General features: G+C 54.5%; 1 protein-coding gene across 1 annotated transcript in view; it reads left to right on the forward strand.

The window, feature by feature from the left end:
* The window catches only part of AP2A1 (adaptor related protein complex 2 subunit alpha 1), a 30,699-nt gene that overhangs the window by 4,794 nt on the left and 2,383 nt on the right, over positions 1 to 23,522 (forward strand). The window contains exons 2-18 of the mRNA XM_079800392.1: positions 5,789 to 5,857; positions 5,973 to 6,115; positions 6,335 to 6,528; positions 12,572 to 12,701; positions 13,282 to 13,383; positions 15,158 to 15,266; positions 18,682 to 18,832; positions 19,177 to 19,345; positions 19,502 to 19,639; positions 20,447 to 20,629; positions 21,008 to 21,105; positions 21,379 to 21,610; positions 21,702 to 21,869; positions 21,948 to 22,111; positions 22,836 to 22,892; positions 23,000 to 23,082; positions 23,191 to 23,279. Of these exons, the coding sequence (XP_079656518.1) occupies positions 5,789 to 5,857; positions 5,973 to 6,115; positions 6,335 to 6,528; positions 12,572 to 12,701; positions 13,282 to 13,383; positions 15,158 to 15,266; positions 18,682 to 18,832; positions 19,177 to 19,345; positions 19,502 to 19,639; positions 20,447 to 20,629; positions 21,008 to 21,105; positions 21,379 to 21,610; positions 21,702 to 21,869; positions 21,948 to 22,111; positions 22,836 to 22,892; positions 23,000 to 23,082; positions 23,191 to 23,279 (2,279 nt within the window). The remainder of the gene's footprint in view (positions 1 to 5,788; positions 5,858 to 5,972; positions 6,116 to 6,334; positions 6,529 to 12,571; positions 12,702 to 13,281; positions 13,384 to 15,157; positions 15,267 to 18,681; positions 18,833 to 19,176; positions 19,346 to 19,501; positions 19,640 to 20,446; positions 20,630 to 21,007; positions 21,106 to 21,378; positions 21,611 to 21,701; positions 21,870 to 21,947; positions 22,112 to 22,835; positions 22,893 to 22,999; positions 23,083 to 23,190; positions 23,280 to 23,522) is intronic.

Below are 23,522 nucleotides of genomic sequence, written 5' to 3' on the forward strand. Positions count from 1 at the left end.
CTTCCCTGGATCCCCAGTCTGCCCACTGCAGGACCCAGCCCACTGCAGTCCTCAGGAGATGTTTGCCCATTGAAGGAATGCGTGAACAAATGAACTGTCCTTGACTGAGCACTGATCGAGTGCCAGACACTGTTCTTGGTGATGGGATCCCACAGTGAACTAAAGCCCCTCTCGGTGGGGTCCACATTCTAGGGGGGCGATGGATCAATACACAAGTGAATATATGGTATCCAGGTGTTCAGACAGGTGGCAGTGGGTGTTGGAGGGAAATGGAGCAGGGAAGGGAGGTGTGGGAACAAGGGTAGGTAGGGATGGTGCTTTTATATAGTCTGGTCAGAGAGTCTCTTGCTGAAAAGGTGATGTTTGGAGCGAAGAATCAAATTTAGTGGGTGAATTGGGCCAGCATAAATTTGGAGGCGGGCATGCTGGGCAGAGGGAACAGCTTGTGCCAAGGCCCTGAGGCAGGACTGCTTGAAGTGGAGGAGGAGGAGCTAGAGGAGGCTGGGGGATTGGGTGGGAGGTTTGGTCAGAAGTGGGTGTGCAGGGCCTGGGGGCCATAGTCAGCACTTAGCTAGCTTCTACTCTGAGGACAGTTATAGCCAGCAGAGGTTTGGAGTAGAGAAAGGACAGGATTTGAGTCAGATTTTTACAGACTCCCTCTGGCCACTGTGCAGAGAACAAAGAATGAGTCCTACTTTGGTGGTTCTCCAACGTTAGCATGCCATTCCCCCCCCACACACATACACACGTCAAATTGAGCTCCTCCCCCGTGCCAGCACTGCTCTGGACCCTGTGGCTGCCACCGGGAGTGGAGCAGCCACACCCCCCTGCCTTGGGGGACCTGGTGTGATCTGTTGAGGGTTCGCAGATCGGCATGTGCACCCTAATGTTAGGCGGCAGCTCAGGCAGGGCCTGCAGCTGCCTTCCAGCTGGGGACTGACAGGGTGTGACTTGGTTGCTCAAGGAGAATTTTTTTCTCCCTAAGGGATGGTGATGACTGATCACATGAGCGCAGTCTAACCCAGCGCTAACCCAGTAAAACAAACCAGTGAAATTAATTTTAGTACATTTTACTTACCCCAGTGTGTGCAAAACATTTGAATGTGCAATCGATAGTTTTTAAATGGTTAATGAGACAGTTTATGTTCCTTTCTCAATTCAAAGGCTGCATTTTCATTGGAAATACTTGCTCTTGATTAAGAATTCATAAATTGTAGCCTGGTTGGTGTGGCTCAGAGGTTGACCTATGAACCAGGAGGTCACGGTTCAAATCCTGGTCAGGGCACATGCCCGGGTTGCAGGCTCCATCCCCCAGTAGGGGGTGTGCAGGAGGCAGCCAGTCAGTGGTTCTCTCTCATCATTGATGATTCTATCTCTTTCTCTCCCTCTCCCTGAAATCAATAAAACCATTTTTTTAAAAAAAGAGTTCATAAAACATAGATTCATGGGGTACTCAGGTTGTTCCAAACATACTTTTGCAGTAACTGAATTGAGAATCGTTTTTCAACTTAAATTTATTAAGAAGAAATAAGATTAGGAATTCAGTCCCTCAGTCACACTGGCCGTATTTCCAGCATATGTGGCCAGTGGCTCCCATATTGGACAGCACGGGGCCAACATGTTCTGAGCCGGATGGTGGTCCAGAATCAGGAAGTATCATTTCCCAGAATCCTCTCTGAGGACCCAGCGCGGCTTGGACTGTGTGGGAGACCCATCAGGGCAGGATTGTATGGATGGGAACATTGTTACCTTGTGAGCAGTAGTTGTCTAGCCGGCTGCGGACACTTGCCGTGAAAGGGCCTGTGACCTCAGTAAAGTGCTTAGAGTCAGGGTTTGTTAGGATGCTTTTGGTGGCAGTGATAGACCCGCCCCTGGGCCTTTTTGGCTTAAACCCTTACGGGCTTTATCTCCCGTATCCAGAGCCTCAAGTAGCATATTCTCAGCACAGTCAGCACTTTCCTGCTCTGGTCTGCGGCAAGAGGGTGGTCTTTTTCCACCCACATGTCCCTTACAGCCGTAGCTAAGGCAGAAGAGGGACCTGCACCCTCCCATTGCTCCTCAGGCCCCTCAGAACACCCAGGAGGGGCGGCTGGTCTGGCTACGCCCTCTGTGCTAGCCGACAGGCCATTGCAAAGTGTCCTCCTGCCCAGAGCACACTTGCCCTATTCCTACCTGGTCCATTTTAGCCTCATCTTTTGTTGATCCTCACCGGAAGATATTTTTCCATTGATTTTTAGAGAGAGTGAAAGGGAGGGAGAAGGAGAGAGAGAAACATTGATGTGAAACACACATCAATTGGTTGCAACCCACAAGCACCCTGACTGGGGACGGGGAGCAAATCCGCAACCCAGGTACGTGCCTTTGACCGGGATTCAACTCCGAGACCCTTCTGTGCACGAGCTGACACTACCACTGAGTGACACTGGCCAGGGCTTGCCTCATCTTTTGATCCTCAAATCCCAGGAGCTGATTCCAGCCTCCCAGCCCCATTGTGTTTGCCTATGTCAAAATACTCAAAATTGCCCTAACCATTTGGGCTCAGTGGATAGAGCATCAGCCTGCGGACTGAAGGGTCCCAGGTTCGATTCCGGTCAAGGGCATGTACCTTGGTTGCAGGCACATCCCCAGTAGGGGGTGTGCAGGAGGCAGTTGATCGATGTTTCTAACTCTCTATCCCTCTCCCTTCCTCTCTAAAAAAATCAATAAAATATATTTTAAAAGATACTCAGAATTGTCCCTGTCAGCCGCCTTTGCAATCCGGGAGTCTCTAAGCACAGGGCTGATGTCACTTATCCCTGAGCCTCACCCCAGGAAATGTTTGAAGATAAAGGAAACCCTTTTATTTCTGTTTATTTATTTTTTAACCTTTTGCACTCGGATGTCGAGTGTGACTCGACACGGTTAGCATCGGTGGCAGCTCGAGAAAAAAGCAAGCGAGTGCAAAGGGTTAAATATATTTTATTGATTTTTTTTTTTTTTACAGAGAGGAAGGGAGAGGGATAGAGAGTTAGAAACATCGATGAGAGAGAAACATAGATCAGCTGCCTCCTGCACGCCCCCCACTGGGGATGTGCCTGCGCAACCAAGGTACATGCCCTTGACCAGAATTTAACCTGGGACCCTTCAGTCCGCTGGCCGACGCTCTATCCACTGAGCCAAACCGGCTAGGGCAAGGAAACCGCACTCATGCGCTGTCTCTGGGTACCGGGCTGTTTCTTGCCTCTGATCTGTGCAGAGGCTTGTGCACATGGCTGGATGCTCTCCCTCCAGGGCTGCAGCCCCTGCTCTTTAGAGACCCGATGCTCTGTTTCTTTTTAGTAAAGTATATTTTATGCAGAAGACAGTACCAAATAGATGTGGATACTTTAAAGACTAAAGAAAAGGCGCACACACACACACACATATGCTTATTCTTTACATGGTCTTTAAATTATCCATATCTATTTGATATTGCCTTCTGTATGATTGAATACATTCCTACAAAAATACTTTTATATGATGTAATTTTAATATGTAAGTATATTTGTATACACATGTACATGTATGGAAATATATCTATTAAAAAAGCCCACAGATCGTAAGTGACCAGCGTGGCGAATTTTCCCTGATTGAACACAGCCACATAACCGGCCCCCAGATGCAGAACCAGCATCCCAGCCTGGCCCCCTGCACCCTCTCATGCACCCTCCCAGCCCTCTCTGCTCCCAGGGATAGCCACCACTGGGTTATCCAACACCATAGGTTCGTTCTGCGTGCTTCTCGAAGCTTTTAATAGAGGTGTAAGTGAAGGCCAGAGAGGTCGCTAGCCTCGAAAATTTAATTGCCGTTCAAATATCCTTCTATCTGTGGTAAAGTTTACTCAGCTACTTTGTGATATGTGATCCATTTGTAAGAGATTGTTTCTCCTGGTCCCCACAGAATAGTGTGAAAGCCAGCATGTAAAGCAGTTGTGGTCATTCTCAGGTTAGGAATAGCACAGAGCATGCGAAGTAATTTTGAGGGGCTGGCCTGGGCCCTTTGTGGTCACTGCCCCACCCTGCCCCCAGAGGGAGGCGCTGTTCTAGCCTCCGGGCCACCCTGGAGCAGGGACTCGGGGCGCAGTGCTGGCCGCCCTGGCTGGTGAACTGCTTCCAAACCCTCCTCATCTTTCACAGCCTTCCTCAGATGTCCTCACCTCCGCAGCCTCTGCCAGTCCAGGCGCCGCCCGGCAGCCCATCCCTGCACATCTCACCCGGGGGTGGGGATGAAGCCCCCCGCCTGCGCCCATCAGGCCAGGAGTCCCTGAAATGGATCACAAGTACCGGGTCCAACTGGGTGCTGGGTGCCCAGTGTAGTCCCCCTCAGGCCTGGCCCCCAGGGCCTCAGGCTCAGGAAACGCATAATTAATAAATGAAGGATCAGATGGCCTTTGGGGCCACCAAGGCCAATTCAGACTCATCATTGAAGGGCTGGCCCTTTACCTCCCGCATCCCGGCGACCTCCCCCCCCATCCGCTGGCCTTCCACTCCTTCCTCAGGAGGGAGCGGGTCACTCCGCATTCACAGGGCCCATATTCACGTCTCCATGCCTTTTCTGAGCTCAGGCACTCAGGAAGCCCTTGGAACATGGAGTTGCTGCCCAGAAAAGTGACCCTGTTTTCAACCAGCTTCTGGTCAGGTCTGGGGGACAGGTGGACCCAGACACCCATGACATGTACCCCAGGGAGGTGACCGGGCCGTGTGGGAGCCCAAGGGGGCCCTGGGACAGCGCTGAGCCACACCTGTGGTGTTTGCAACTTCTCCCAGTGGCCACTTAAAAAAAAAAAAAAGGTAGAAAGAGCCTGGCCGGTGTCGCTCAGTGGTTGAGCATCGACCTATGAACCAGGAGGTCAGAGTTCAATTCCTGGTCAGGGCACATGCCCGGGTTGTTGGCTTGATCCCCAGTGGGGCGTGCAGGAGGCAGCTGATCAGGGAGTCTCTCTCATCATTGATTGATGTTTCTGTCTTTCCCTCTCCTTTCCTCTCTGAAATCAATAAAAATATAAAAGAGGGAAAGTTCATTTTAACAATATATTCATGATACCTAATATACCCCAAATATTGTCATTTCAATATGGAATCTTTAAAAATGTTTTATTGCCCCCTCCCCCCCAACTCCATCTTCTAAATCTGGTGTGGCCTTGCCACTTACAGCCACCTCACTTTGGAACAGCTGCGCTTCAGGTGCGCTGAGTCACCTGGCTAATGGCTGTGCGGGACAGTGCAGGGGGTAGCTCAGCACCCAAGGGGCTGGCCTTGGCCTGCTGACTGGGTCGCAATAGGACCTTCATTGAATTGGGAAGCTGGGCGGGGGAGGGGACCAGGTTTTCAGGAGACACTGAGTGGGGATGTGTAGGAGTGAGAATCCTGGGGGACAGCTAGAAGCCAGCTGAGCTATTCATTCATTCATTCATTCCTTTATCACATGCTTTTTGCCAGGCCAGTGCTGGGGCTGTGCAGGGGTAAGCAGAGCTGTGGGTGGGGACAGCTCTCAGGAACAGTATAGTCAGGGGCCGCAGTGAGAGGAGGGAGTCAGGGGTGGCCCTGAAGTGTGCGCTGGGCGCCTGCTCTGGGTTGGAGAGACCAATGAGCCTGTGATCACTTCCCTGAAGCTCCCAGCTAGAGATGGGCCCAGGCCTGTCTTCAGCCTCAGGGCCCCAGGCCCCAGCATGGAGAGTTTGCCCTCCAGCTTCAAGGGCCCTTGCCAAGGAAAGTGGGGCAGGTGGCTCAGCTCCAGGACCCTCACCCCCGTTCCTGCCTTCCCTCCCCAGGTAAGAGCAAGGAGGCGGAGATTAAGAGAATCAACAAGGAACTGGCCAATATCCGCTCCAAGTTCAAAGGTAGGTGGGGGTCTGGACTCCTGGGTCTGAGAGAAGAGGGTGCTGGGACTCCTGGGACTTGCAGGTGTGTTCCTTCCTCATTTTGCCTCCTCTTTCCTCCTTCCTCTGGCCCCAGGGGACAAAGCTTTGGATGGCTACAGTAAGAAAAAATACGTCTGTAAACTGCTCTTCATCTTTCTGCTTGGCCATGACATTGACTTTGGGCATATGGAAGCCGTGAACCTGCTTAGCTCCAACAAGTACACAGAGAAGCAGATAGTGAGTCTGGGGAGGAGAGGCTGTGGGCCTGGACTCCTGGGTCAGAAGGAAGAGGGATGGGAGCCTGGACTTCTGGGTCTGAGGGAGGAGGGGCTGGGGGCCTGAACTCCTGGGTTTGAGGGAGGAGGGGGCTGGAAATACAGACTCTAGGGTATGAGAGTTGGGGCCTAGGACCAATTAACCACAAGGCTCCCTGCCCCCACCTCCCTCCCCACCCAGGGTTACCTGTTCATCTCGGTGCTGGTGAATTCGAACTCTGAGCTGATCCGGCTCATCAACAATGCCATCAAGAATGACCTGGCCAGTCGCAACCCCACCTTCATGTGTCTGGCCCTGCACTGCATCGCCAATGTGGGCAGCCGCGAGATGGGCGAGGCCTTTGCCGCTGACATCCCTCGAATCCTGGTGGCTGGGTGAGTCACTGGAGACCTGTGGAGGGGAGACAAGGCCCAGCCAGGTTTGGGGCTCAGAGGTTATGTCACCTGCCCAAGGTCTCCCAGCCAGAATGTGGAGCTCACGCTGAGCTTGGAACCCCAGGGGTTCTGGTGGCACCCTGTGGTGTGTCTCCTCATCTCACTAAGCCAGCTGAGAACAGTGTGAGGCCGCCTCCCAACAAAGCCGGTGGGATGTCTGTCTGATGAACTGACCTTTGACATCTAGTGTAGAAGAGGTGATAACCTTCAGTTATGTTGGTGACAGCCCTCCGGAAATTCTCCATCTCCGTTCATTCATTCATTCATTCATTCAACAAATGTCTATTGGGCATCTCCTATGTGCAAGGCATCATGCTGATTGCTGGTCAATGTCCTCCCAGCATTCATAGTCCAGTGTGGAGAGAGAAACATCGATTGAATAACTGCAGGATGAAGCATTTAATTCCTCTGAAGACCATGCTGTGGGGGATAGGAACCCCTAAGAGCATTTAGTAGGGGTCAGCCTGACCTAGCCTGGGGGGATCAGGGAGAGCTTCCCAGAGGAAGTGGCATGAGGCTGAGGCCTAAATGAGGAGGAATCTCTGGCTGTGGACAGGGGAAAGGCATGAAGGGCAGTGAGTGTCCTGAGGCCGGAGGTCATTCAGCAAGTATTTCTGTTGCACTGTGCCGGGCACTGTTACGGGCATGGGGGAGGCAGAGGTGAGCAGCAAGGACTGTGGTACCCACCCTTATGGAGCTTACATGTAGTGGGAGAGCCACAGAACAAACACATACACAAAAAGATAAGATGATGCCCTAACCGGTTTGGCTCAGTGGATAGAGCGTCGGCCTTCGGACTCAAGGGTCCCAGGTTCAATTCCGGTCAAGGGCATGTACCTTGGTTGCGGGCACATCCCCAGTAGGAGGTGTGCAGGAAGCAGCTGATCGATGTTTCTCTCTCATCGATGTTTCTAAATCTCTATCCCTCTCCCTTCCTCTCTGTAAAAAATCAATAAAATATATTTAAAAAAATAATAAGGTGAATTCAGACAGTGGCTGATACTCAGAAGAAAACAAAATAGGGTAGCGGGGCGTCCTGGAGGTCGTGGGGGCGGCTACTTAAATTAGACTTCTCAGGGAGGGTCTCTCTAAGGAGGTGATGTAATTTGACACTGAATGATAAGAACATAATCATTCAAAAATGTTGGAGGAAGAGTCCCAAGCAAAAGGAGCAACAAGCGCAAAGGCCCTGAGGTTGGCGTGAGCTTTCTACATTCATGGAGTCAAGAGATAGTGTTTTTGGAAGGAGTATGGTGAACAGGAGAGAGAGACAAGTTCAGATTTTATTGTAATTGATAGGGGGGAGACAGGTGGATGATGAGCGGCTTTGTAGTTTTAAAAGCCGAACTTTGCCTGGTTTGGCTCAGCGGATAGAGTGTCAGCCTGCAGACTGAAAGGTCCTGGGTTCGATTCCGGTCAAGGGCACGTCCCTGGGTTGCAGGGTTCCCCAGCTCCGCAGTTTGGACTCCTGTGGGAGGCAGCCAATCGATGTGTCTCTCTCCTCCTCCCTTCCACTCGAAAAATCAATGGAAAAAAATCCCTCCGGTGAGGATGAAAATAATAATAATAAAATAAATAAAAGATCATTCAGCTTAGTGTGGGGAAAGGTAAGCCTTTTATTTCTGGCAACATGTGGACTAGATTCCTGACGCTCTTTTTGAAACCCAGCTGTCAATATTGAGTAAGAGAGGAAAGGAAATATTCGTCAATGTACATGAGTCAGAAAGTAAAGATGGGCCACGAGCTAAGAGGAGCCTGGCCCCTGGAGATGAGCTGAGCGCTGGAGCCAGATCTTGCTTAGAGGGCATTTGCTGAACTGCGTGAACCCAGTATTGGTTTGGGGGGCCCTGCACCCTCTGGGAACAGAAGACAAAACTTTTCTAAGAAGAGGCTCCAGAGACCACATTTCAGAAAGAGTGTGATTTAGAAATAAACCCCCTTAGGGGATATAAGCAAAATTACCTGTTTTGAACCTTGGCACAGAGCAGCTTGCACACTGGTTTTCAGCCCGATTTCCGCCTACCTGGGTCATCCACAAGTCCTTCAGCCAAGCTTTAGTTTAAAGCGCTGCAAACTGGTGGACCCCAGTGCCTGACAGAAGCAAAGAAGCCTTTTTCTGGAGAAATCCACCTTCTCCACAGGCCTCAAAGGTTCCCACAGGTGAAGCAGCTCGGAGTTCCGTGAGTAGCTCACAGTCGAAAATCACTAAACACAGGAAGCAAGCACCTCAAGGGAGAACCAGCAGAAAGAAAGTGGAAAAGAACAGTCACATTAGAATTGTCATGTAGGATATAAAATAAATAAATATGTTTAATAGGTTCCAATGACTATGAAAATGATTTAAGCACTGGAGCAAAGTGCAAGCAGATCTGGAAAATATCAATCACTGATATTTTTTAAAATTGAGTGGTCTGGTTTAGCAGCAGAATAGACAGTGATCAAAGTAGGATTAAACAGGCAGTAGAAATGAATGAGAATGCAGCCCAGAGAAACAAAGAGATGGGGGAAATGTTATTAAGATTTTGTTTTATTGATTTCTAGAGAGAAAAGGGAGAGGAGAAACAGATGTGAGAGTGAAACATTGATTGGCTGCCTCCTGCACGCCCCCTACTGGGGATCGAACTGGCAACCTTTCGTTGCACAGGAGGACGCCCAGCCAACTGAGCCACACTGCCCAAGGCTATCTTACAGTATTTTTTTATGCTAAGTCTTTGAAACGTGGCATGTAATGGACACACATCACATCTCAGTTGGGACTCGCCACCGTCCCTGTGCCCCAAAGGCCTGTGTGGCTGGGGACAGACATATTGGTAATGGAAGCTCCTGCCTGATAAAGTCCCGCAGGGAGGACGTGAGCAGGACAGAGAAGGACCGGAGGCAGAGCCCGGGGTGGCCCAGCGTGTTGGGATCCGAGGGGAGTTGGGGAGTGCACAGTGGGCCCTCGCTCAGACACAGAGAAGAAACTTTCACGGGGGAGGGCGTCGGTAGTTGTGGTGAGAGCTGCGAGACGGGTCACTGGCCACCTTGAGCGCAAGAACTTGGCACCCTGCGCGGTTGGAGAAGGGGCAGCGTGACAAACATGTCTGCGCACATGAGGGACTGACTGCCGAGGCGCCGTGCCCTGCCAAAGCTGTGGGCCAGGCTGGGGTGGTCTGAGTGTCGGCTGGACTCTCCATGCTGAAAGCTCAGCCTTGACAATGACTGGGGCACGTGGGAACTTTTCTTTAGGTAGATATTTTTTTAATTGAGGTAAAATTCACGTAACATGAAGTTCACCTTTTTTTAAATGAACTTTTAAATGTGTTGATTGATTTTTAGAGAGAAGAAGGGCGGGGGAGAGAGAGAAACATTGATTTGTTGTTCTCATTTATGTATTCATTGATTGATTCTTTTTTTTTTTTTAATGTATTTTATTGATTTTTTACAGAGAGGGATAGAGAGTTAGAAACACCGATGAGAGAGAAACATCGATCAGCTGCCTCTTGCACACCCCCTACTGGGGATGTGCCCGCAACCAAGGTACATGCCCTTGACCGGAATCGAACCTGGGACCCTTCAGTCCGCAGGCCTACGCTCTATCCACTGAGCTAAACCGGTTTCGGCGATTGATTCTTTTTCTTAAAAATATATTTGTATTGATTTCAGAGAGGAAGGGAGAGGGAGAGAGAGATAGAAACATCAATGATGAGAGTGAATCATTGATCAGCTGCCTCCTGCATGCCCCCTACTGGGGATCGAACCCACAACCTGGGCATGTGCCCTTGACCAGGATCGAACCCAGGACCCTTCAGTGCACAGGCTGACGCTCTATCCACTGAGCCAAACCAGCCAGGGCTCATTGATTGATTCTTGCTTGTATGTGCCCTGACCGGGATCAAACCCGCAACCTTGGTATATGGGACAGTGCTCTAAACAACTGAGCTACCCGGCCAGGGCTAAGTTCACCATTTTAACTATTTTATTTATTTATTTTTTATATTTTATTGATTTTTTACAGAGAGGAAGGGAAAGGGATAGAGAGTTAGAAACATCGATGAGAGAGAAACATCGATCAGTTGCCTCCTGCACACCCCCCACTTGGGATATGCCCGCAACCAAGGTACATGCCCTTGACTGGAATCGAACCCAGGACCCTTCAGTCTGCAGGTTTGACGCTCTATCCACTGAGCCAAACTGGTCAGGGCCATTTTAACTATTTTAAAGGGTACAATTCAACAGTCTTTAGTATCGTCACAATGTTGTGTAACCACCACTACTCACTTAATTCCAGAACATTTCCATCATCCCAGAAAGAAGCCGACAGCCATCAGCAGTCCATTCCACACGCCCTCTCTCCAGCCCCAGGCAACCACTGACCTGCTTTCTGTCTCTAGATTCGCCTGTTCTGGGCATTTCCTACAAATGGAAGCCTGTGGCCTTTGGTGTGACTCCTTTCACTCAGCATCATGTCCTCCAGCTTCACCCGTGTTGCAGCATGGATCAGTGCTTCATCACTTTTTATGGCTGAATAATAACATTCCGTTGTTGGATGGACCACATCTTATTTATTTATTTATAAGAAAGGTCCCACCTCCTGCCTATCATGTACATCGTTCACATTTGTGTGACTTGGTGTTCCGTTCTCTTGTGTAGTGCCTAGGTGAGGAATTGCTGAGTCACATGGTACTGCGCCTTTTAAAAAAAGAAGAAATACCTTATTTTCCGGCGTATAAGACGACTGGGCGTATACGATTTTCCTGGGTTAAAAAGTCATCTTATACGCCGGAAAATACGGTAGTCCAATATATATAATCCATTATATCTAATCCCATCAATATAGTCCAATATACCGTATTTTCCGGCGTATAAAACGACTTTTTAACCCAGGAAAATCTTATACGCCCAGTCGTCTTATACGCCGGAAAGTACGGTAGTTACCCTGGATGGTGTGGCTCAGTTGGTTGAGCGTGGGCCCATGCACTGAAAGGTTGCCGGTTCAATTCCTGGTCAGGGCCCATGCCCAGGTTGTGGGTTCGATCCCCAGTTGGGTTGCATATGGGAGGCAATCGATCGGTGTTTCTCTCTCCCATCCTCTGTCTCTAAAAATCACCAAAAACATATTTTTAAAAACATTTATTAAAATGATGAAACAGCTGCAGTTGAATTCCCCCTCATGTCCCTCAGATCATCTTTTCCCCTCCTCTCTCCCTGTCCTCTAAATAAGGTGGTTTTGTCCTTTAATACCTGGGCTCAGTCCCCCAAATTATGTAGTTTCAAACTTCCCCTTAATATTATCACAGTCTCGGTTTAACTTCACCAAGCTGATAAGCAGCTCTTACTCCTTGGTTTGGTATTTGGACGTTTCCCGGCTTGTAACGAGATGATGATAGAATTCACCTCCTTGGAGGGCTGTGGCGAGGATTAAACACGTTGATAAGTAGAAGCCGTGGTGCAGAGTGTGGCCGGAGTAAGGGCTGTGAGCCGTGAGGATGCAGGGGAGAGCCCGCCGCTAATGCTGCATGGGCTGCGGCACCCTCCCGCTGTTTCCGTTGTATCTGATGGCAGGTGCAGAGCGTGTCACCTGGAACGCGGGGTGGGGCGTTCTGTGTGGAGATTTTGTCTTTCCTCATCCAGTTACTCAGTTTTTCGCTCCCCTGGCACCTTCCCCCACAGCAGCGCCCGGGGCGCAGTGTACAGTGGGCTTGGATACCGACGGCCCGGCTAGGCCGTAACCTCTGTGAGGATAGACCTTTGGACCAATTTGCTCACTAGTCTGTCCACAGTGCCTACAGCATGATGGTACCCAGTAGGCGCTTAATAAGTGCAGATCCAGGCTTGACATTTTGCCAGTGACCCCACAAGGCTGCTGAGACGTGGGCCATGAGAGCAGCGCCAGGTTGGATCCCGGGTCCGCCTGGGAGGAGTGAGAGAGGCGGGAGGTGTGCGGGGCTGGAGTCCTGGGGTCGCACTGACCCCCCCCCCCCCCCACATGGTGTCCCCACAGGGACAGCATGGACAGCGTGAAGCAGAGTGCGGCCCTGTGTCTGCTGCGGCTCTACAAGGCCTCGCCCGACCTGGTGCCCATGGGCGAGTGGACGGCCCGCGTCGTGCACCTGCTCAACGACCAGCACATGGTGAGACCCGGGCCTCTGTCCCCACCCGTCCCTGCCCTGGATGTCCACCTGGAGGCAGGGAGTCCCACCCCCGCCCTGATGCCTGGGGCCCCCCACCCGTGTCCCTGCCTTTACCAAGGCACCTAGAGACCCTGGTCCAGTCTCCCCAGTACTTATCACTCACCCAAGTATCCCGAGACACTCCCATCTCCGTCCCTGATACCCGCTGGCTGCCCAGGGGTCCTGTTCAGTGTCCCCAACACCAGCACCCACCCAGCCCCTCAGAAGAATCCCGGCCTGTGTGTCTGACCCCCAGAGGTTCCCCCAGTGCCCACTGCCTGTCCCATTCCCATACCCCCACTTCCTCTATAGTCCCCACCCACCCTCTGCTCCGAACCCAAGTGAGTGCTGGTCATGTCCCTGAGCCCCAAACCACCCACTGGGACACCTATGCACCCCTAAGCACATTCCCCCCACCCCCCCCCCACAGTCCCACCCCTGTGCGTTCCTGAATCTTTGCTCTCAGATCCGCAGCCTGCACACTTGTCCCCAGTCTGACCTTCCACCAGGGCCCTGACCTGCCACTTATCTGCCCCTGCAGGGCGTGGTCACAGCTGCTGTCAGCCTCATCACCTGTCTCTGCAAAAAGAACCCGGATGACTTCAAGACGTGCATCTCCCTGGCTGTGTCTCGCCTGAGCAGGGTGGGTGTGGCCTCGCTGCTGGCTGCGGGTGCAGCCCTCCCATCCCTGTCCCCGGGGCACCTCTCTGGTCCTCCTTGCTTTCTCTCCCTGGGAGGCAGCCCAACTGGTGGTTAGGAACTCCGGCTCTGAGCTGCGTTCATCCTGGCTCAGCTATAAGTGGCTTCACCTTTCTGGGCCTCAGTTGTCCCTTCTGTTCAATGGGGATGATACTAGTGCCCACCTTACAACGTGGCTGCTGTGAATTAATCCATATAAAGTGTTAGAAGGGGGTCTGGCACGTGGTGAGCACCCAGGAAGTGAGAGCTGCTATCCTTACTTGCCTCCCTCCCTCTTGCCCCTCTGTCTTTCTTCCTCCTGCTCTCTCTGCTTTTCCTCCACTCCTTTCCCATGCGTCTCCCTTCACTCCTTCCTCTCTCCTCTCTGTAGCCACGCCCTGTCCTGGGAGCGTGCCCCGAGGCTTCCTGCGTGCCTGGCTCTGTGTGGGCTGGTGGGGAACATGGATGAGTCAGGCCTCAGCCCGAAAAAAGCCCCTTTCCTCTTGGAGGAAGGGGCGTGTGGCGGGGCAGGCCAACTCAGTCACAAATGATCATAAAAGGGGTGGTTTGTGCTGTGTGGAGGTAGCATAGGGCTTTGTAGGCCCCCAAAGGAAGCACTTAACCCAGCCTGGGAACCCGGGAAGGCATCTGGGAGTGGCGATCCCTGAATATAAACATTTTCTGGGTAGGTAAGAAGAGGCCTGGATTCTCAAGCAAGAGAACAACATACCAGCTCATTCATTCAATTTTTAAAATATATTTTTATTGATTTCAGAGAGGAAGGGAGAAGGAGAGAGAGAGAGATAGAAATATCACTGATCAGATAGAATCATTGATTGGCTGCCTCCTGCACGCCCCACACTGGGGATCGAGCCCACAACCTGGGCATGTGCCCTTGACCGGAATTGAACCTGGACCCTTCAGCCCGCAGACCGACGCTTTATCCACTGAGCAAAACTAGCTGGGGCTCTCATTCAGTTATATTTTTTAAATAAATTTTTATTGATTTCAGAGAGGAAGGGAGAGGGAGAGAGATAGAAACGTCAATGATGAGAGAGAATCACTGATCGGCTGCCTCCTGCACGCCCCCTACTGGCGGATGGACACCGAAACCCAGCATGTGCCCTGACCAGGAATCGAACCTTGACCTCCTAGTTCATGGTTGATATTCAACCACTGAGCTATATATACCGGTGGAGCCATTCCATCATTCTTTTATTAATTCCCCGCACATCCACACAGTCCCGTGGGCCAGCCTGGCCGGGGAGACAGAAAGTGACATTGGGGGTCGGGCACAGTACTATGGAGGTGGCACAGAGCATGGTGGGAATGCTTCTTGGAGAAGGGGTTTTCAAGGTTGAGTAGGAGTTTGCCATGAGGAGACAAAGTCACATGCTCTTTCACTAATTCTCTGCCTATATATACCCTGAGCCTTTCTCGTGTCTGACCTTGTATTGGGCCCAGGGACCCAATTCCTGCCCCTGAGCAGCTTCCAGTCTCGGGGGAGGACCGTGGGGAAACGGTCTCCAGCAAGTGGGTGTGATGTGTGCGCTGGTGGACGTAGCCAGGGTTTTGGGGGCACAGAGTTGGAATCAGGAGCTCACAGTAAGGGCATCAGATGGGCAGATTCTGTCCCCCTACAGCCCGGCTCTGTCTCAGATCCTCCCCGTCACCCCCTTGGGAAGGCAGCATTTGCTCCAGCCCCTGCCCATGCTTCACCTCCCTTTTCCTGCCCCCAGATCGTCTCCTCGGCCTCCACCGACCTCCAGGACTACACCTACTACTTTGTCCCAGCGCCCTGGCTCTCGGTGAAGCTCCTGCGGCTGCTGCAGTGCTACCCCCCGCCAGGTACCGCTGACCCTCGGGCTGGGATCTGGGGCCTCTGAGCCCCTGGCGCAGGCGGGTGGGTGCTGTGGGTCTGTGTGAGGATTTCTGAGGCAGCCAGTGCTTCTAGCCCGGTCCTTTGGCTGCAGTGGGGGCAGCCCTGAGCCCAGGACCCGGCCAGGAACGCTCCAGGCGGGAGCAGCACAAAGCCAGTGGCCCGCCCTCGTAGCACAGATGCGGACAGATCATTGGCGTCGATCCCTGTGGTGGACCAAGTCTCCTGAGCCACACTCGCACTCCAGCCTGTGACATAGGGGCTGTTGTCAGGCCTGTTTCACGGATGAGAAAACCGAGGCTTGGGTGGGGAGGTCCCTGTCTAAGGCCTTGCCCAGGCTGTGCTGTTTGAATCGCCGTAGCTCTGTTAGGGTTTTCATGTCCCATTGTCATGAAAGCTGGCACGGATGAAGCGCCTCCCGCGAGCCAGGTCCTGCACGGGAATGTGTGTTCCCCCGCAGCCCCGCACAGAGCTGGGAGGGGGAACCGCCCCTGCAGTGTGCAGACAGGGAAACAGAGGCTTGGAGATGAGACGTGGCCTTTCCAGGCCTGGCAGAGACAGGCAGAGCCTGACTTCAGAATCTGTGCTCTAAGCCCCTCCCCCTTCCATGGGGGCTCCCTGTCTGGCCTCACAGAGCAGTACTGAGGGGCCCTGGCCTGAGGTGCTCAGCACACAGTAGGTGCCTGAAGAACCAGTTCCCTTCCATTCAGCCACGTGCTGAGCACCTGCCGGGAGCCTGGGGCTGATGTGCAGCACTGAATCCTGACAGCCAGCACTTGTGTGCAGGGTGTCCATGTGTGTCTCTGTGTGTCTGTGTGCATGTCTCTGCAGGCATTGCAGGCATATCTGTGTTTGCCTATGTGCATCTCTCTGTGTGTGTATGCATGCCTGTGTATGTCTCAGTGTGCATGCATGTCCATGTGTGCATGCATCTGTGTATATATGTGTGCCTGTGCATGTCCCTGCATATGCTTGTCTGTGTGTGCATACATCTGTGTGTATATGTGTATGCATTCTGCACATGTCTGTGTGCATACATGTCCGTGTGTGCATTTGTGTGTATGTGCATGTCCAAGTGTATGTGTGCACACACTGTAAGTGAGTGTGTGCTGTAGGCAACTCCGCAGGCCCCTCCGGCCTGTGAAAGCTAGCGATGAGTTCTGTCTGTGGCCCTGGGGAAGCCTCTTGCGCTCTGACTTCCTCATGCTGTAAAGAAGGGTTTGGTAGAACCTAAGCCCACTTCCACCTCAGAAATCCCACCTTATAATTCTGGGCTGTGCCAGGGTGGGCACCTCACCTACTCTTCCTCACACTGTAGAAATGGCAGCCATGGCCCCAAGCAATTATTTTAATAAGTATTATGAAAAAATTTCCAGCCCTGGCCAGTGTGGCTCAGTGAGTGGTGAGCGTCCTGTGCACTGAAGAGTTGTGGGTTCCATTCCTGGTCAAGGGCACATACCTGGGTTGCAGGTCGATCCCAGGCCCCAGTTGGGGCACGTGCAGGAGGCAGCCAATTGATGTGTCTCTCTTACATTTGATGTTTCTCTCTCCTTCTCTCTGCCTCTCTCCCCCTCCCTTTCACTCTCTATAAAAATCAATGGAAAAAATATCCAGATGAGGATTAACATCAACTACAAAAATTTCAGCATACAAACAAGTAGAAAATACCCACCACCTAGACTTCACGTATTTCTTGTAGGCACGCTCTTATTTTCTTATGTGTTTCTGACATATTTAAAAGGTAATTACAGCCTGGCCGGCGTGGCTCAGTGGTTGAGTGTCAACCTATGAACCTGGAGGTCACTTCAATTCCTGATCAGGCAGGGCACATACCCGGGTTGCGGGCTTGGTCCCCAATGGGGGGTGTGCAGCTGATCAATAATTCTCTCTCATCATTGATGTTTCTTTCTCTCCCCCTCTCCCTTCCTCTCTGAAACCAATAAAAAATATATATATAAAACATGTATATGTATATATATTTTTTAAAGGTAATTACAAACATCTTGATGTTTTGCCTTTAAATATTTTGTCATGTGTTTCTCAAAACTATGGCAATTTTCATTCCCAACAGCAATTCTACATTCATATTTCAAATTAACAATGATTCCCTAATGTTCTGTAATCCTACTGCAGTGTTTCCTAATTTCCCCAAACAGTCTTCCTCGGTCAGTTCAAATGAGGATCTAATCAAGATACTCGTCCCGAGTTTGATTTTTAGTTCTCATAAATCTCCCTTAATCTGGGAGATTTGCCCCCTTTATTCCAGGGCATTGGCTTTCACCAGCTACTTATTACTAAAAGTTTCAAGCACAAAGATAACTTCCCAGAGCAGTGTAGTAGTGCCCAGATGCCTCTGCTGCTCTGTCGTGCCCTTACTCACGCGCTCGCTCAGACAGTTGCTGCATCACCTGAAGATCAGTAACATCAGAACACTCCCCAGCCTGGAATATTTCCACACACGTCTCCCAGGAACGCAGTGTAAAACCTCAGTGCCCTCATCTTACCTCAGAGGATTCAAAACAGCCTCACAGTGTCATTTGCAGTCCAGGCACCAAACTGGGCCAGTTGTCCATAGCATTATTTTTATGGCTTAACAGATACAGTACAATCTAGGACCACAAATATTTCCTTAGTCTGGAATAGTCTCCCCAGTTCCCACCCCCCTCCGCCCCAGTGCCTGCTTGTTTTTAATCTTCTCTGGAGGATATTTTTCCATTGATCTTTAGAGAGAGAGAGATATGTGAGAGAGACACATCAACTGGTTGCCTCCCACATACATCCTGACCAGGGCCAGGGATGGAGCCTGCAACTCAGGTACATGCCCTTGACTGGAAATTGAACCCAAGACCCTTCGGTTCGAGGGCCAACTCTCTAATCACTGAGCCAAACCGGCCAGGGCCCCACTCACTGCCTGCTTTTGAATGCCTGACAGATTTGGTGCAGCTGTTCTGTCCACGGCGCTGCCTCACCTCACAGGGAAAGGCAGCTGAGGGGATCGTGTGAGCTTGTGGTTGGCGTCTGTCTGTCTCGGGCACTCAGACCGCTCCGTGGGAGAGCTGGGTGTCAGGGTGTCTCTGGGGAAGGTTCCTGGAGCTTGGTCTGTGAGGAACCTAAACGGCATCGGTGCTGCAGAAGGGGAAACTGAGACTCACAGGGTGGGGCCGCTTGCCCAGCCGTGTCAGAGCCCAGCAGGACGAGAGCCCAGGTGTGGAGTCGGGTCCGCTGTCAGCATCTCTCCCACCTTCTCTGGTCACGTGGGGCCCGGCCTGCCGCTGCAGGGCTTGCCCCCGCCTGTGGAAGGTGGGCCGTGGCAGGGCCCCTGCCCCCAGCAGGTCAGCTGGGCCGGCAGAGAGCTCAGCCGGGACGTGCCCTCCATTTCCTCAGAGGATGCGGCCGTGAAGGGCAGGCTGGTCGAGTGTCTGGAGACTGTGCTCAACAAGGCCCAGGAGCCGCCCAAGTCCAAGAAGGTCCAGCACTCCAATGCCAAGAACGCCATCCTCTTCGAGACCATCAGCCTCATCATCCACTACGACAGGTGCCCACCAGGGGCGGGAGCGGGGGCGGGCCTGGATCCCGGGTTCTAGGGGCGTGGGCCTGGGAATTGTGACCTCGAGATAGGAGGATGAATGGCACCCTGCTCGCTTGGTGCGGCTCCCTCGCGGGAGGCAGAATTCCTGGCTCTCTATTTGGGCTGCGGCCTAGATGTCAGGGTCACCGGGTCGGCCATGACCGGAGGGCAGGAGGGAAGCCCTGGGTCCTGAGGATGGTGCGGATGGACCAGCCTTGCCCAAGGCCTCCTCCTCATGTCCCGTCTCTCGCGCTCTCTCTCTCTCTCTCTCTCTCTCTCTCTCTCTCTCTCTCTCTCTCTCTCTCTGGCAGTGAGCCCAACCTCCTGGTGCGGGCTTGCAACCAGCTGGGCCAGTTCCTGCAGCACCGCGAGACCAACCTGCGCTACCTGGCCCTGGAGAGCATGTGCACACTGGCCAGCTCCGAGTTCTCCCACGAGGCGGTCAAGACCCACATTGACACCGTCATCAATGCCCTCAAGGTGTGACCTTGGAGCCCACCCGGGGCCAGGCTCTCCTCGCCCACCCGGCCCTTGTCTCCTCTGCCTCCTCAGAGAGGCACGGGGCTCGGAGGCCCTCGGGTGGCCAGCCCTAAGCCACATGGAGCCCAGAACACACCACCTGCTCTCCTCCCTCAGACGGAGCGGGACGTCAGCGTGCGGCAGCGGGCGGCTGACCTCCTCTACGCCATGTGTGACCGGAGCAACGCCAAGCAGATCGTGTCGGAGATGTTGCGGTACCTGGAGACTGCTGACTATGCCATCCGCGAAGAGATCGTGAGTCCTAGGAGGGCCGGGGGCCTGGACCCCTGGGTCTGAGGGAGGAGAGCTGGGGGCCTGGATGCCTGGGTTTGAGGGAGGAGGGGCTGGGGGCCTGGACTCCTGGGGCTGAGGGAGGAGGGGCTGGGGGCCTGGACTCCTGGGGCTGAGGGAGGAGGGGCTGGGGGCCTGGATGCCTGGGTCTGAGGGAGGAGGGGCTGGGGGCCTGGACTCCTGGGTCTGAGGGAGGAGGGGCTGGGGGCCTGGATGCCTGGGTCTGAGGGAGGAGGGGCTGGGGGCCTGGACTCCTGGGTCTGAGGGAGGAGGGGCTGGGGGCCTGGATGCCTGGGTCTGAGGGAGGAGGGGCTGGGGGCCTGGACTCCTGGGTCTGAGGGAGGAGGACTGGGGGCCTGGACTCCTGGGTCTGAGGGAGGAGGGGCGGGGGGCCTGGACTCCTGGGTCTGAGGGAGGAGGGGCTGGGGGCCTGGACTCCTGGGTCTGAGGGAGGAGGGGCTGGGGGCTGGACTCCTGGGTCTGAGGGAGGAGGGCTGGGGGCCTGGACTCCTGGGTCTGAGGGAGGAGGACTGGGGGCCTGGACTCCTGGGTCTGAGGGAGGAGGGGCTGGGGGCCTGGACTCCTGGGTCTGAGGGAGGAGGGGCTGGGGGCCTGGACTCCTGGGTCTGAGGGAGGAGGGGCTGGGGCCTGGACTCCTGGGTCTCCAGATGGGGACAGCTGTGAGCCCAGATCCAGGTGAGTCCACACCCTATGCCCCCATGGGCATGGGCTCGTGCACACACGCATGCCTGTCCTCCCTCCGGCTGGCAGGTCCTGAAGGTGGCCATACTGGCTGAGAAGTATGCAGTGGACTACAGCTGGTACGTGGACACCATCCTCAACCTCATCCGCATCGCAGGCGACTATGTGAGTGAGGAGGTGTGGTACCGTGTGCTGCAGATTGTCACCAACCGTGATGACGTCCAGGGCTATGCTGCCAAGACTGTTTTTGAGGTCAGCACCCCATCAAGGGGCATCAAGGCAGAGAAAGGACGCTGGGACTATGGGGCCCGCCACCCGGCCCCCCGTCCTGCTTCCTCCTCCTCAGAGCTGCTCTCTGGTCTCCCTGCTTTTCCCAAGGGACAGGGGCCTGGCCTTCACTGGCCAACGTGAGGTCAGCCCGGCGTGCAGTCACCGATCCCCAGGCCTCAGCAGTTGCCCACTCCCTCTGCACCAGAAAAGGGGTCCCATTCTGTCCTGTTTTACTACCTGTGAGAGCTCGAGCCAGTCACTTCACCACTCTGGCCTCAGTTTCCATCTGTAATCCCACACACGTCCTAGAGTCCCAGGGTCAGCCCCGCCCGCACACACGAGTGCTCTCCCTGCCTCCAGGCGCTCCAGGCCCCAGCCTGTCACGAGAACATGGTGAAGGTCGGCGGCTACATCCTTGGGGAGTTTGGAAACCTGATTGCCGGGGACCCCCGCTCCAGGTGAGGGGATGAACATACACACTTCTGAAGGGTCCTGGGTGGGGGGGACCCCAGGAGTCTCAGGGATAGTGATGATGGGAATCTTCTCAGCCCCTCGCCCAGAACCTGCAGGGTGAGGGAGAACCCAGTTCCCAGGAGCCTCTAGGGGAGCATTGCCGCAGCCACTGCCCCGGGGCCCCCTGGGAAGGGTCCCTGCAAGGGAGGCAGCACCTCACTGGGGGGTTGTGGGAGCCGCAGTGGAGCTGGCACCGCTGACCCCTGCCCCCCACGCAGCCCCCCAGTACAGTTCTCACTGCTGCACTCCAAGTTCCACCTGTGCAGCGTGGCGACGCGGGCCCTGCTGCTGTCCACCTACATCAAGTTCATCAACCTCTTCCCGGAGACCAAGGCCACCATCCAGGGCGTGCTGCGGGCCGGCTCCCAGCTGCGCAACGCGGACGTGGAGCTGCAGCAGCGCGCAGTCGAGTACCTCACCCTCAGCTCGGTGGCCAGCACGGACGTCCTGGTCAGGGCCCGGTCCCCACCTGCCGCCCCTCCACCCTCTGTGCCTCGCCCTCCCTCTGCTCCTGACCTGCTCCCGCCCTCCCACATGGCAGGCCACGGTGCTGGAGGAGATGCCGCCCTTCCCCGAGCGCGAGTCGTCCATCCTGGCCAAGCTGAAACGCAAGAAGGGGCCGGGAGCCGCCAGCGCCCTGGATGATGGCCGGAGGGACGCGAGCAGCAATGACATCAATGGGGGTGTGGAGCCCACCCCCAGCACGGTGGTGAGTCCCCCAGGACGGCCACGGGGAGGGTCCACCTGGGGTATCGTCTCTTCTCACCTGCGTCTGTACTTCCTGCAGTCGACACCCTCACCCTCCGCCGACCTCCTGGGGCTGCGGGCAGCCCCTCCTCCAGCGGCACCCCAGGCTCCCGCGGGTGCAGGCAACCTCCTGGTGGACGTCTCCTCCGATGGCCCAGTCGCCCAGCCCGGCCTGGGGCCCACCCCCGAGGAGGCCTTCCTCAGGTACCATCTGCCTTGGGCTCTGGGCTCCCCATCTTCTGTCTACTCCCCCCAACTCGTTCCTCCCTCCCTGTCCCTGTGCCTCTGTCCACCTGACTGCCGCCTCTCCGGCCTACTTCCCTCTCTGGCCACGCTGGGCTCGGCTGCCCCTGGCCACCATGTGTTGTCCTTTCCCATCATCGTGTCTCAGCCTGCTCTTCCTTCTCTCCTTCCCTCCTCCTTCTTTCTCTTTGGCCCTTTTGCTGCCTGTCTGGGATTGGCTGCCTGCCACGCCTGTCTTCTCTGTCTGCTCTGGGATTGGATGGCCCAGCGAGCTGGAGCCGCCTGCTCCTGAGAGCCCCATGGCTTTGCTGGCTGACCCAGCTCCAGCTGCTGAGTAAGGGGTGGCCTCAGGGGGTTGGTGGGCAGACTGTGTCCCTAGGGAGGGTTAGGGGACTGGGAGCTCTCATCAAGGCTTCCTGTTGAACTAACTGTAGAGTCAAGGTGTTGGAAGGGAGTGAAAATAGGGTCCTCTGATGTGGGGGGGTGGGGAGCAGCACATGCAGGGTCCTCTTCCCATGAGAGGCAATCGCCAGACTGATTCGGGGGTTCTTTGCGGTTCTCTGGGGGATCTGGGTATATGGATTGTGCAGGCCTGTTGTCTCCTTCCACGAGCTAGTTCCAGGCCTTTCCCTCTATCAGCACCTCCCTCCCCCCAGCCCCTCCCATCTCACTCCTCTCCCTGCAGCCCCGGTCCTGAGGACATCGGGTCGCCCATCCCAGAGGCTGACGAACTGCTGAATAAGTGAGTCTGGGAGAGATCAGGAGGGACGTGAGGACAGGCGGGGATCACGAAGCAGAGCCCAGACAAGCACCCTCTCATCCTGAGCTCCCCCCTCCCCGCTCCCCCAGGTTCGTGTGTAAGAACAATGGGGTCCTGTTTGAGAACCAGCTGCTGCAGATTGGAGTCAAGTCAGAGTTCCGGCAGAACTTGGGTATGTGCGGGGGGGGCGGGGGGGTGCTGTGAGGATGGGGATTCGGGGAGACCTGGCTCGGGTGTGGAGTAGGGAGTGACGGAGGCCCGCCTGTCCCCATCGCTGCAGGCCGCATGTATCTCTTCTACGGCAACAAGACCTCAGTACAGTTCCAGAGCTTCACGCCCACTGTCGTCCACCCCGGGGACCTCCAGACTCATATCCTCTCGGCCTGGCCCAGCCCCCTGGCTCCAGACCTCCCTCCGGGTCTGCCTTCCTGGGACGAGATGGACCCAGGTCGAGACCCGTCTTCTGCCCTCTTGCTTGAGAGCCTGAGCACTTGTTAATTCTGAGACTGAGTGTCATCTGTAGGAGGGGTGGTCCTTTCCCCCAGACAGGAGGCGACAGTGACGTGATAGGTGTGAGGAGGCGGTACTTCTGGAGCCCCTGCTGCCCCAGGC

Source organism: Cnephaeus nilssonii, assembly GCF_951640355.1.
Source record: "Cnephaeus nilssonii genome assembly, chromosome: 20".
NCBI classification, from domain to species: domain Eukaryota; kingdom Metazoa; phylum Chordata; class Mammalia; order Chiroptera; family Vespertilionidae; genus Cnephaeus; species Cnephaeus nilssonii.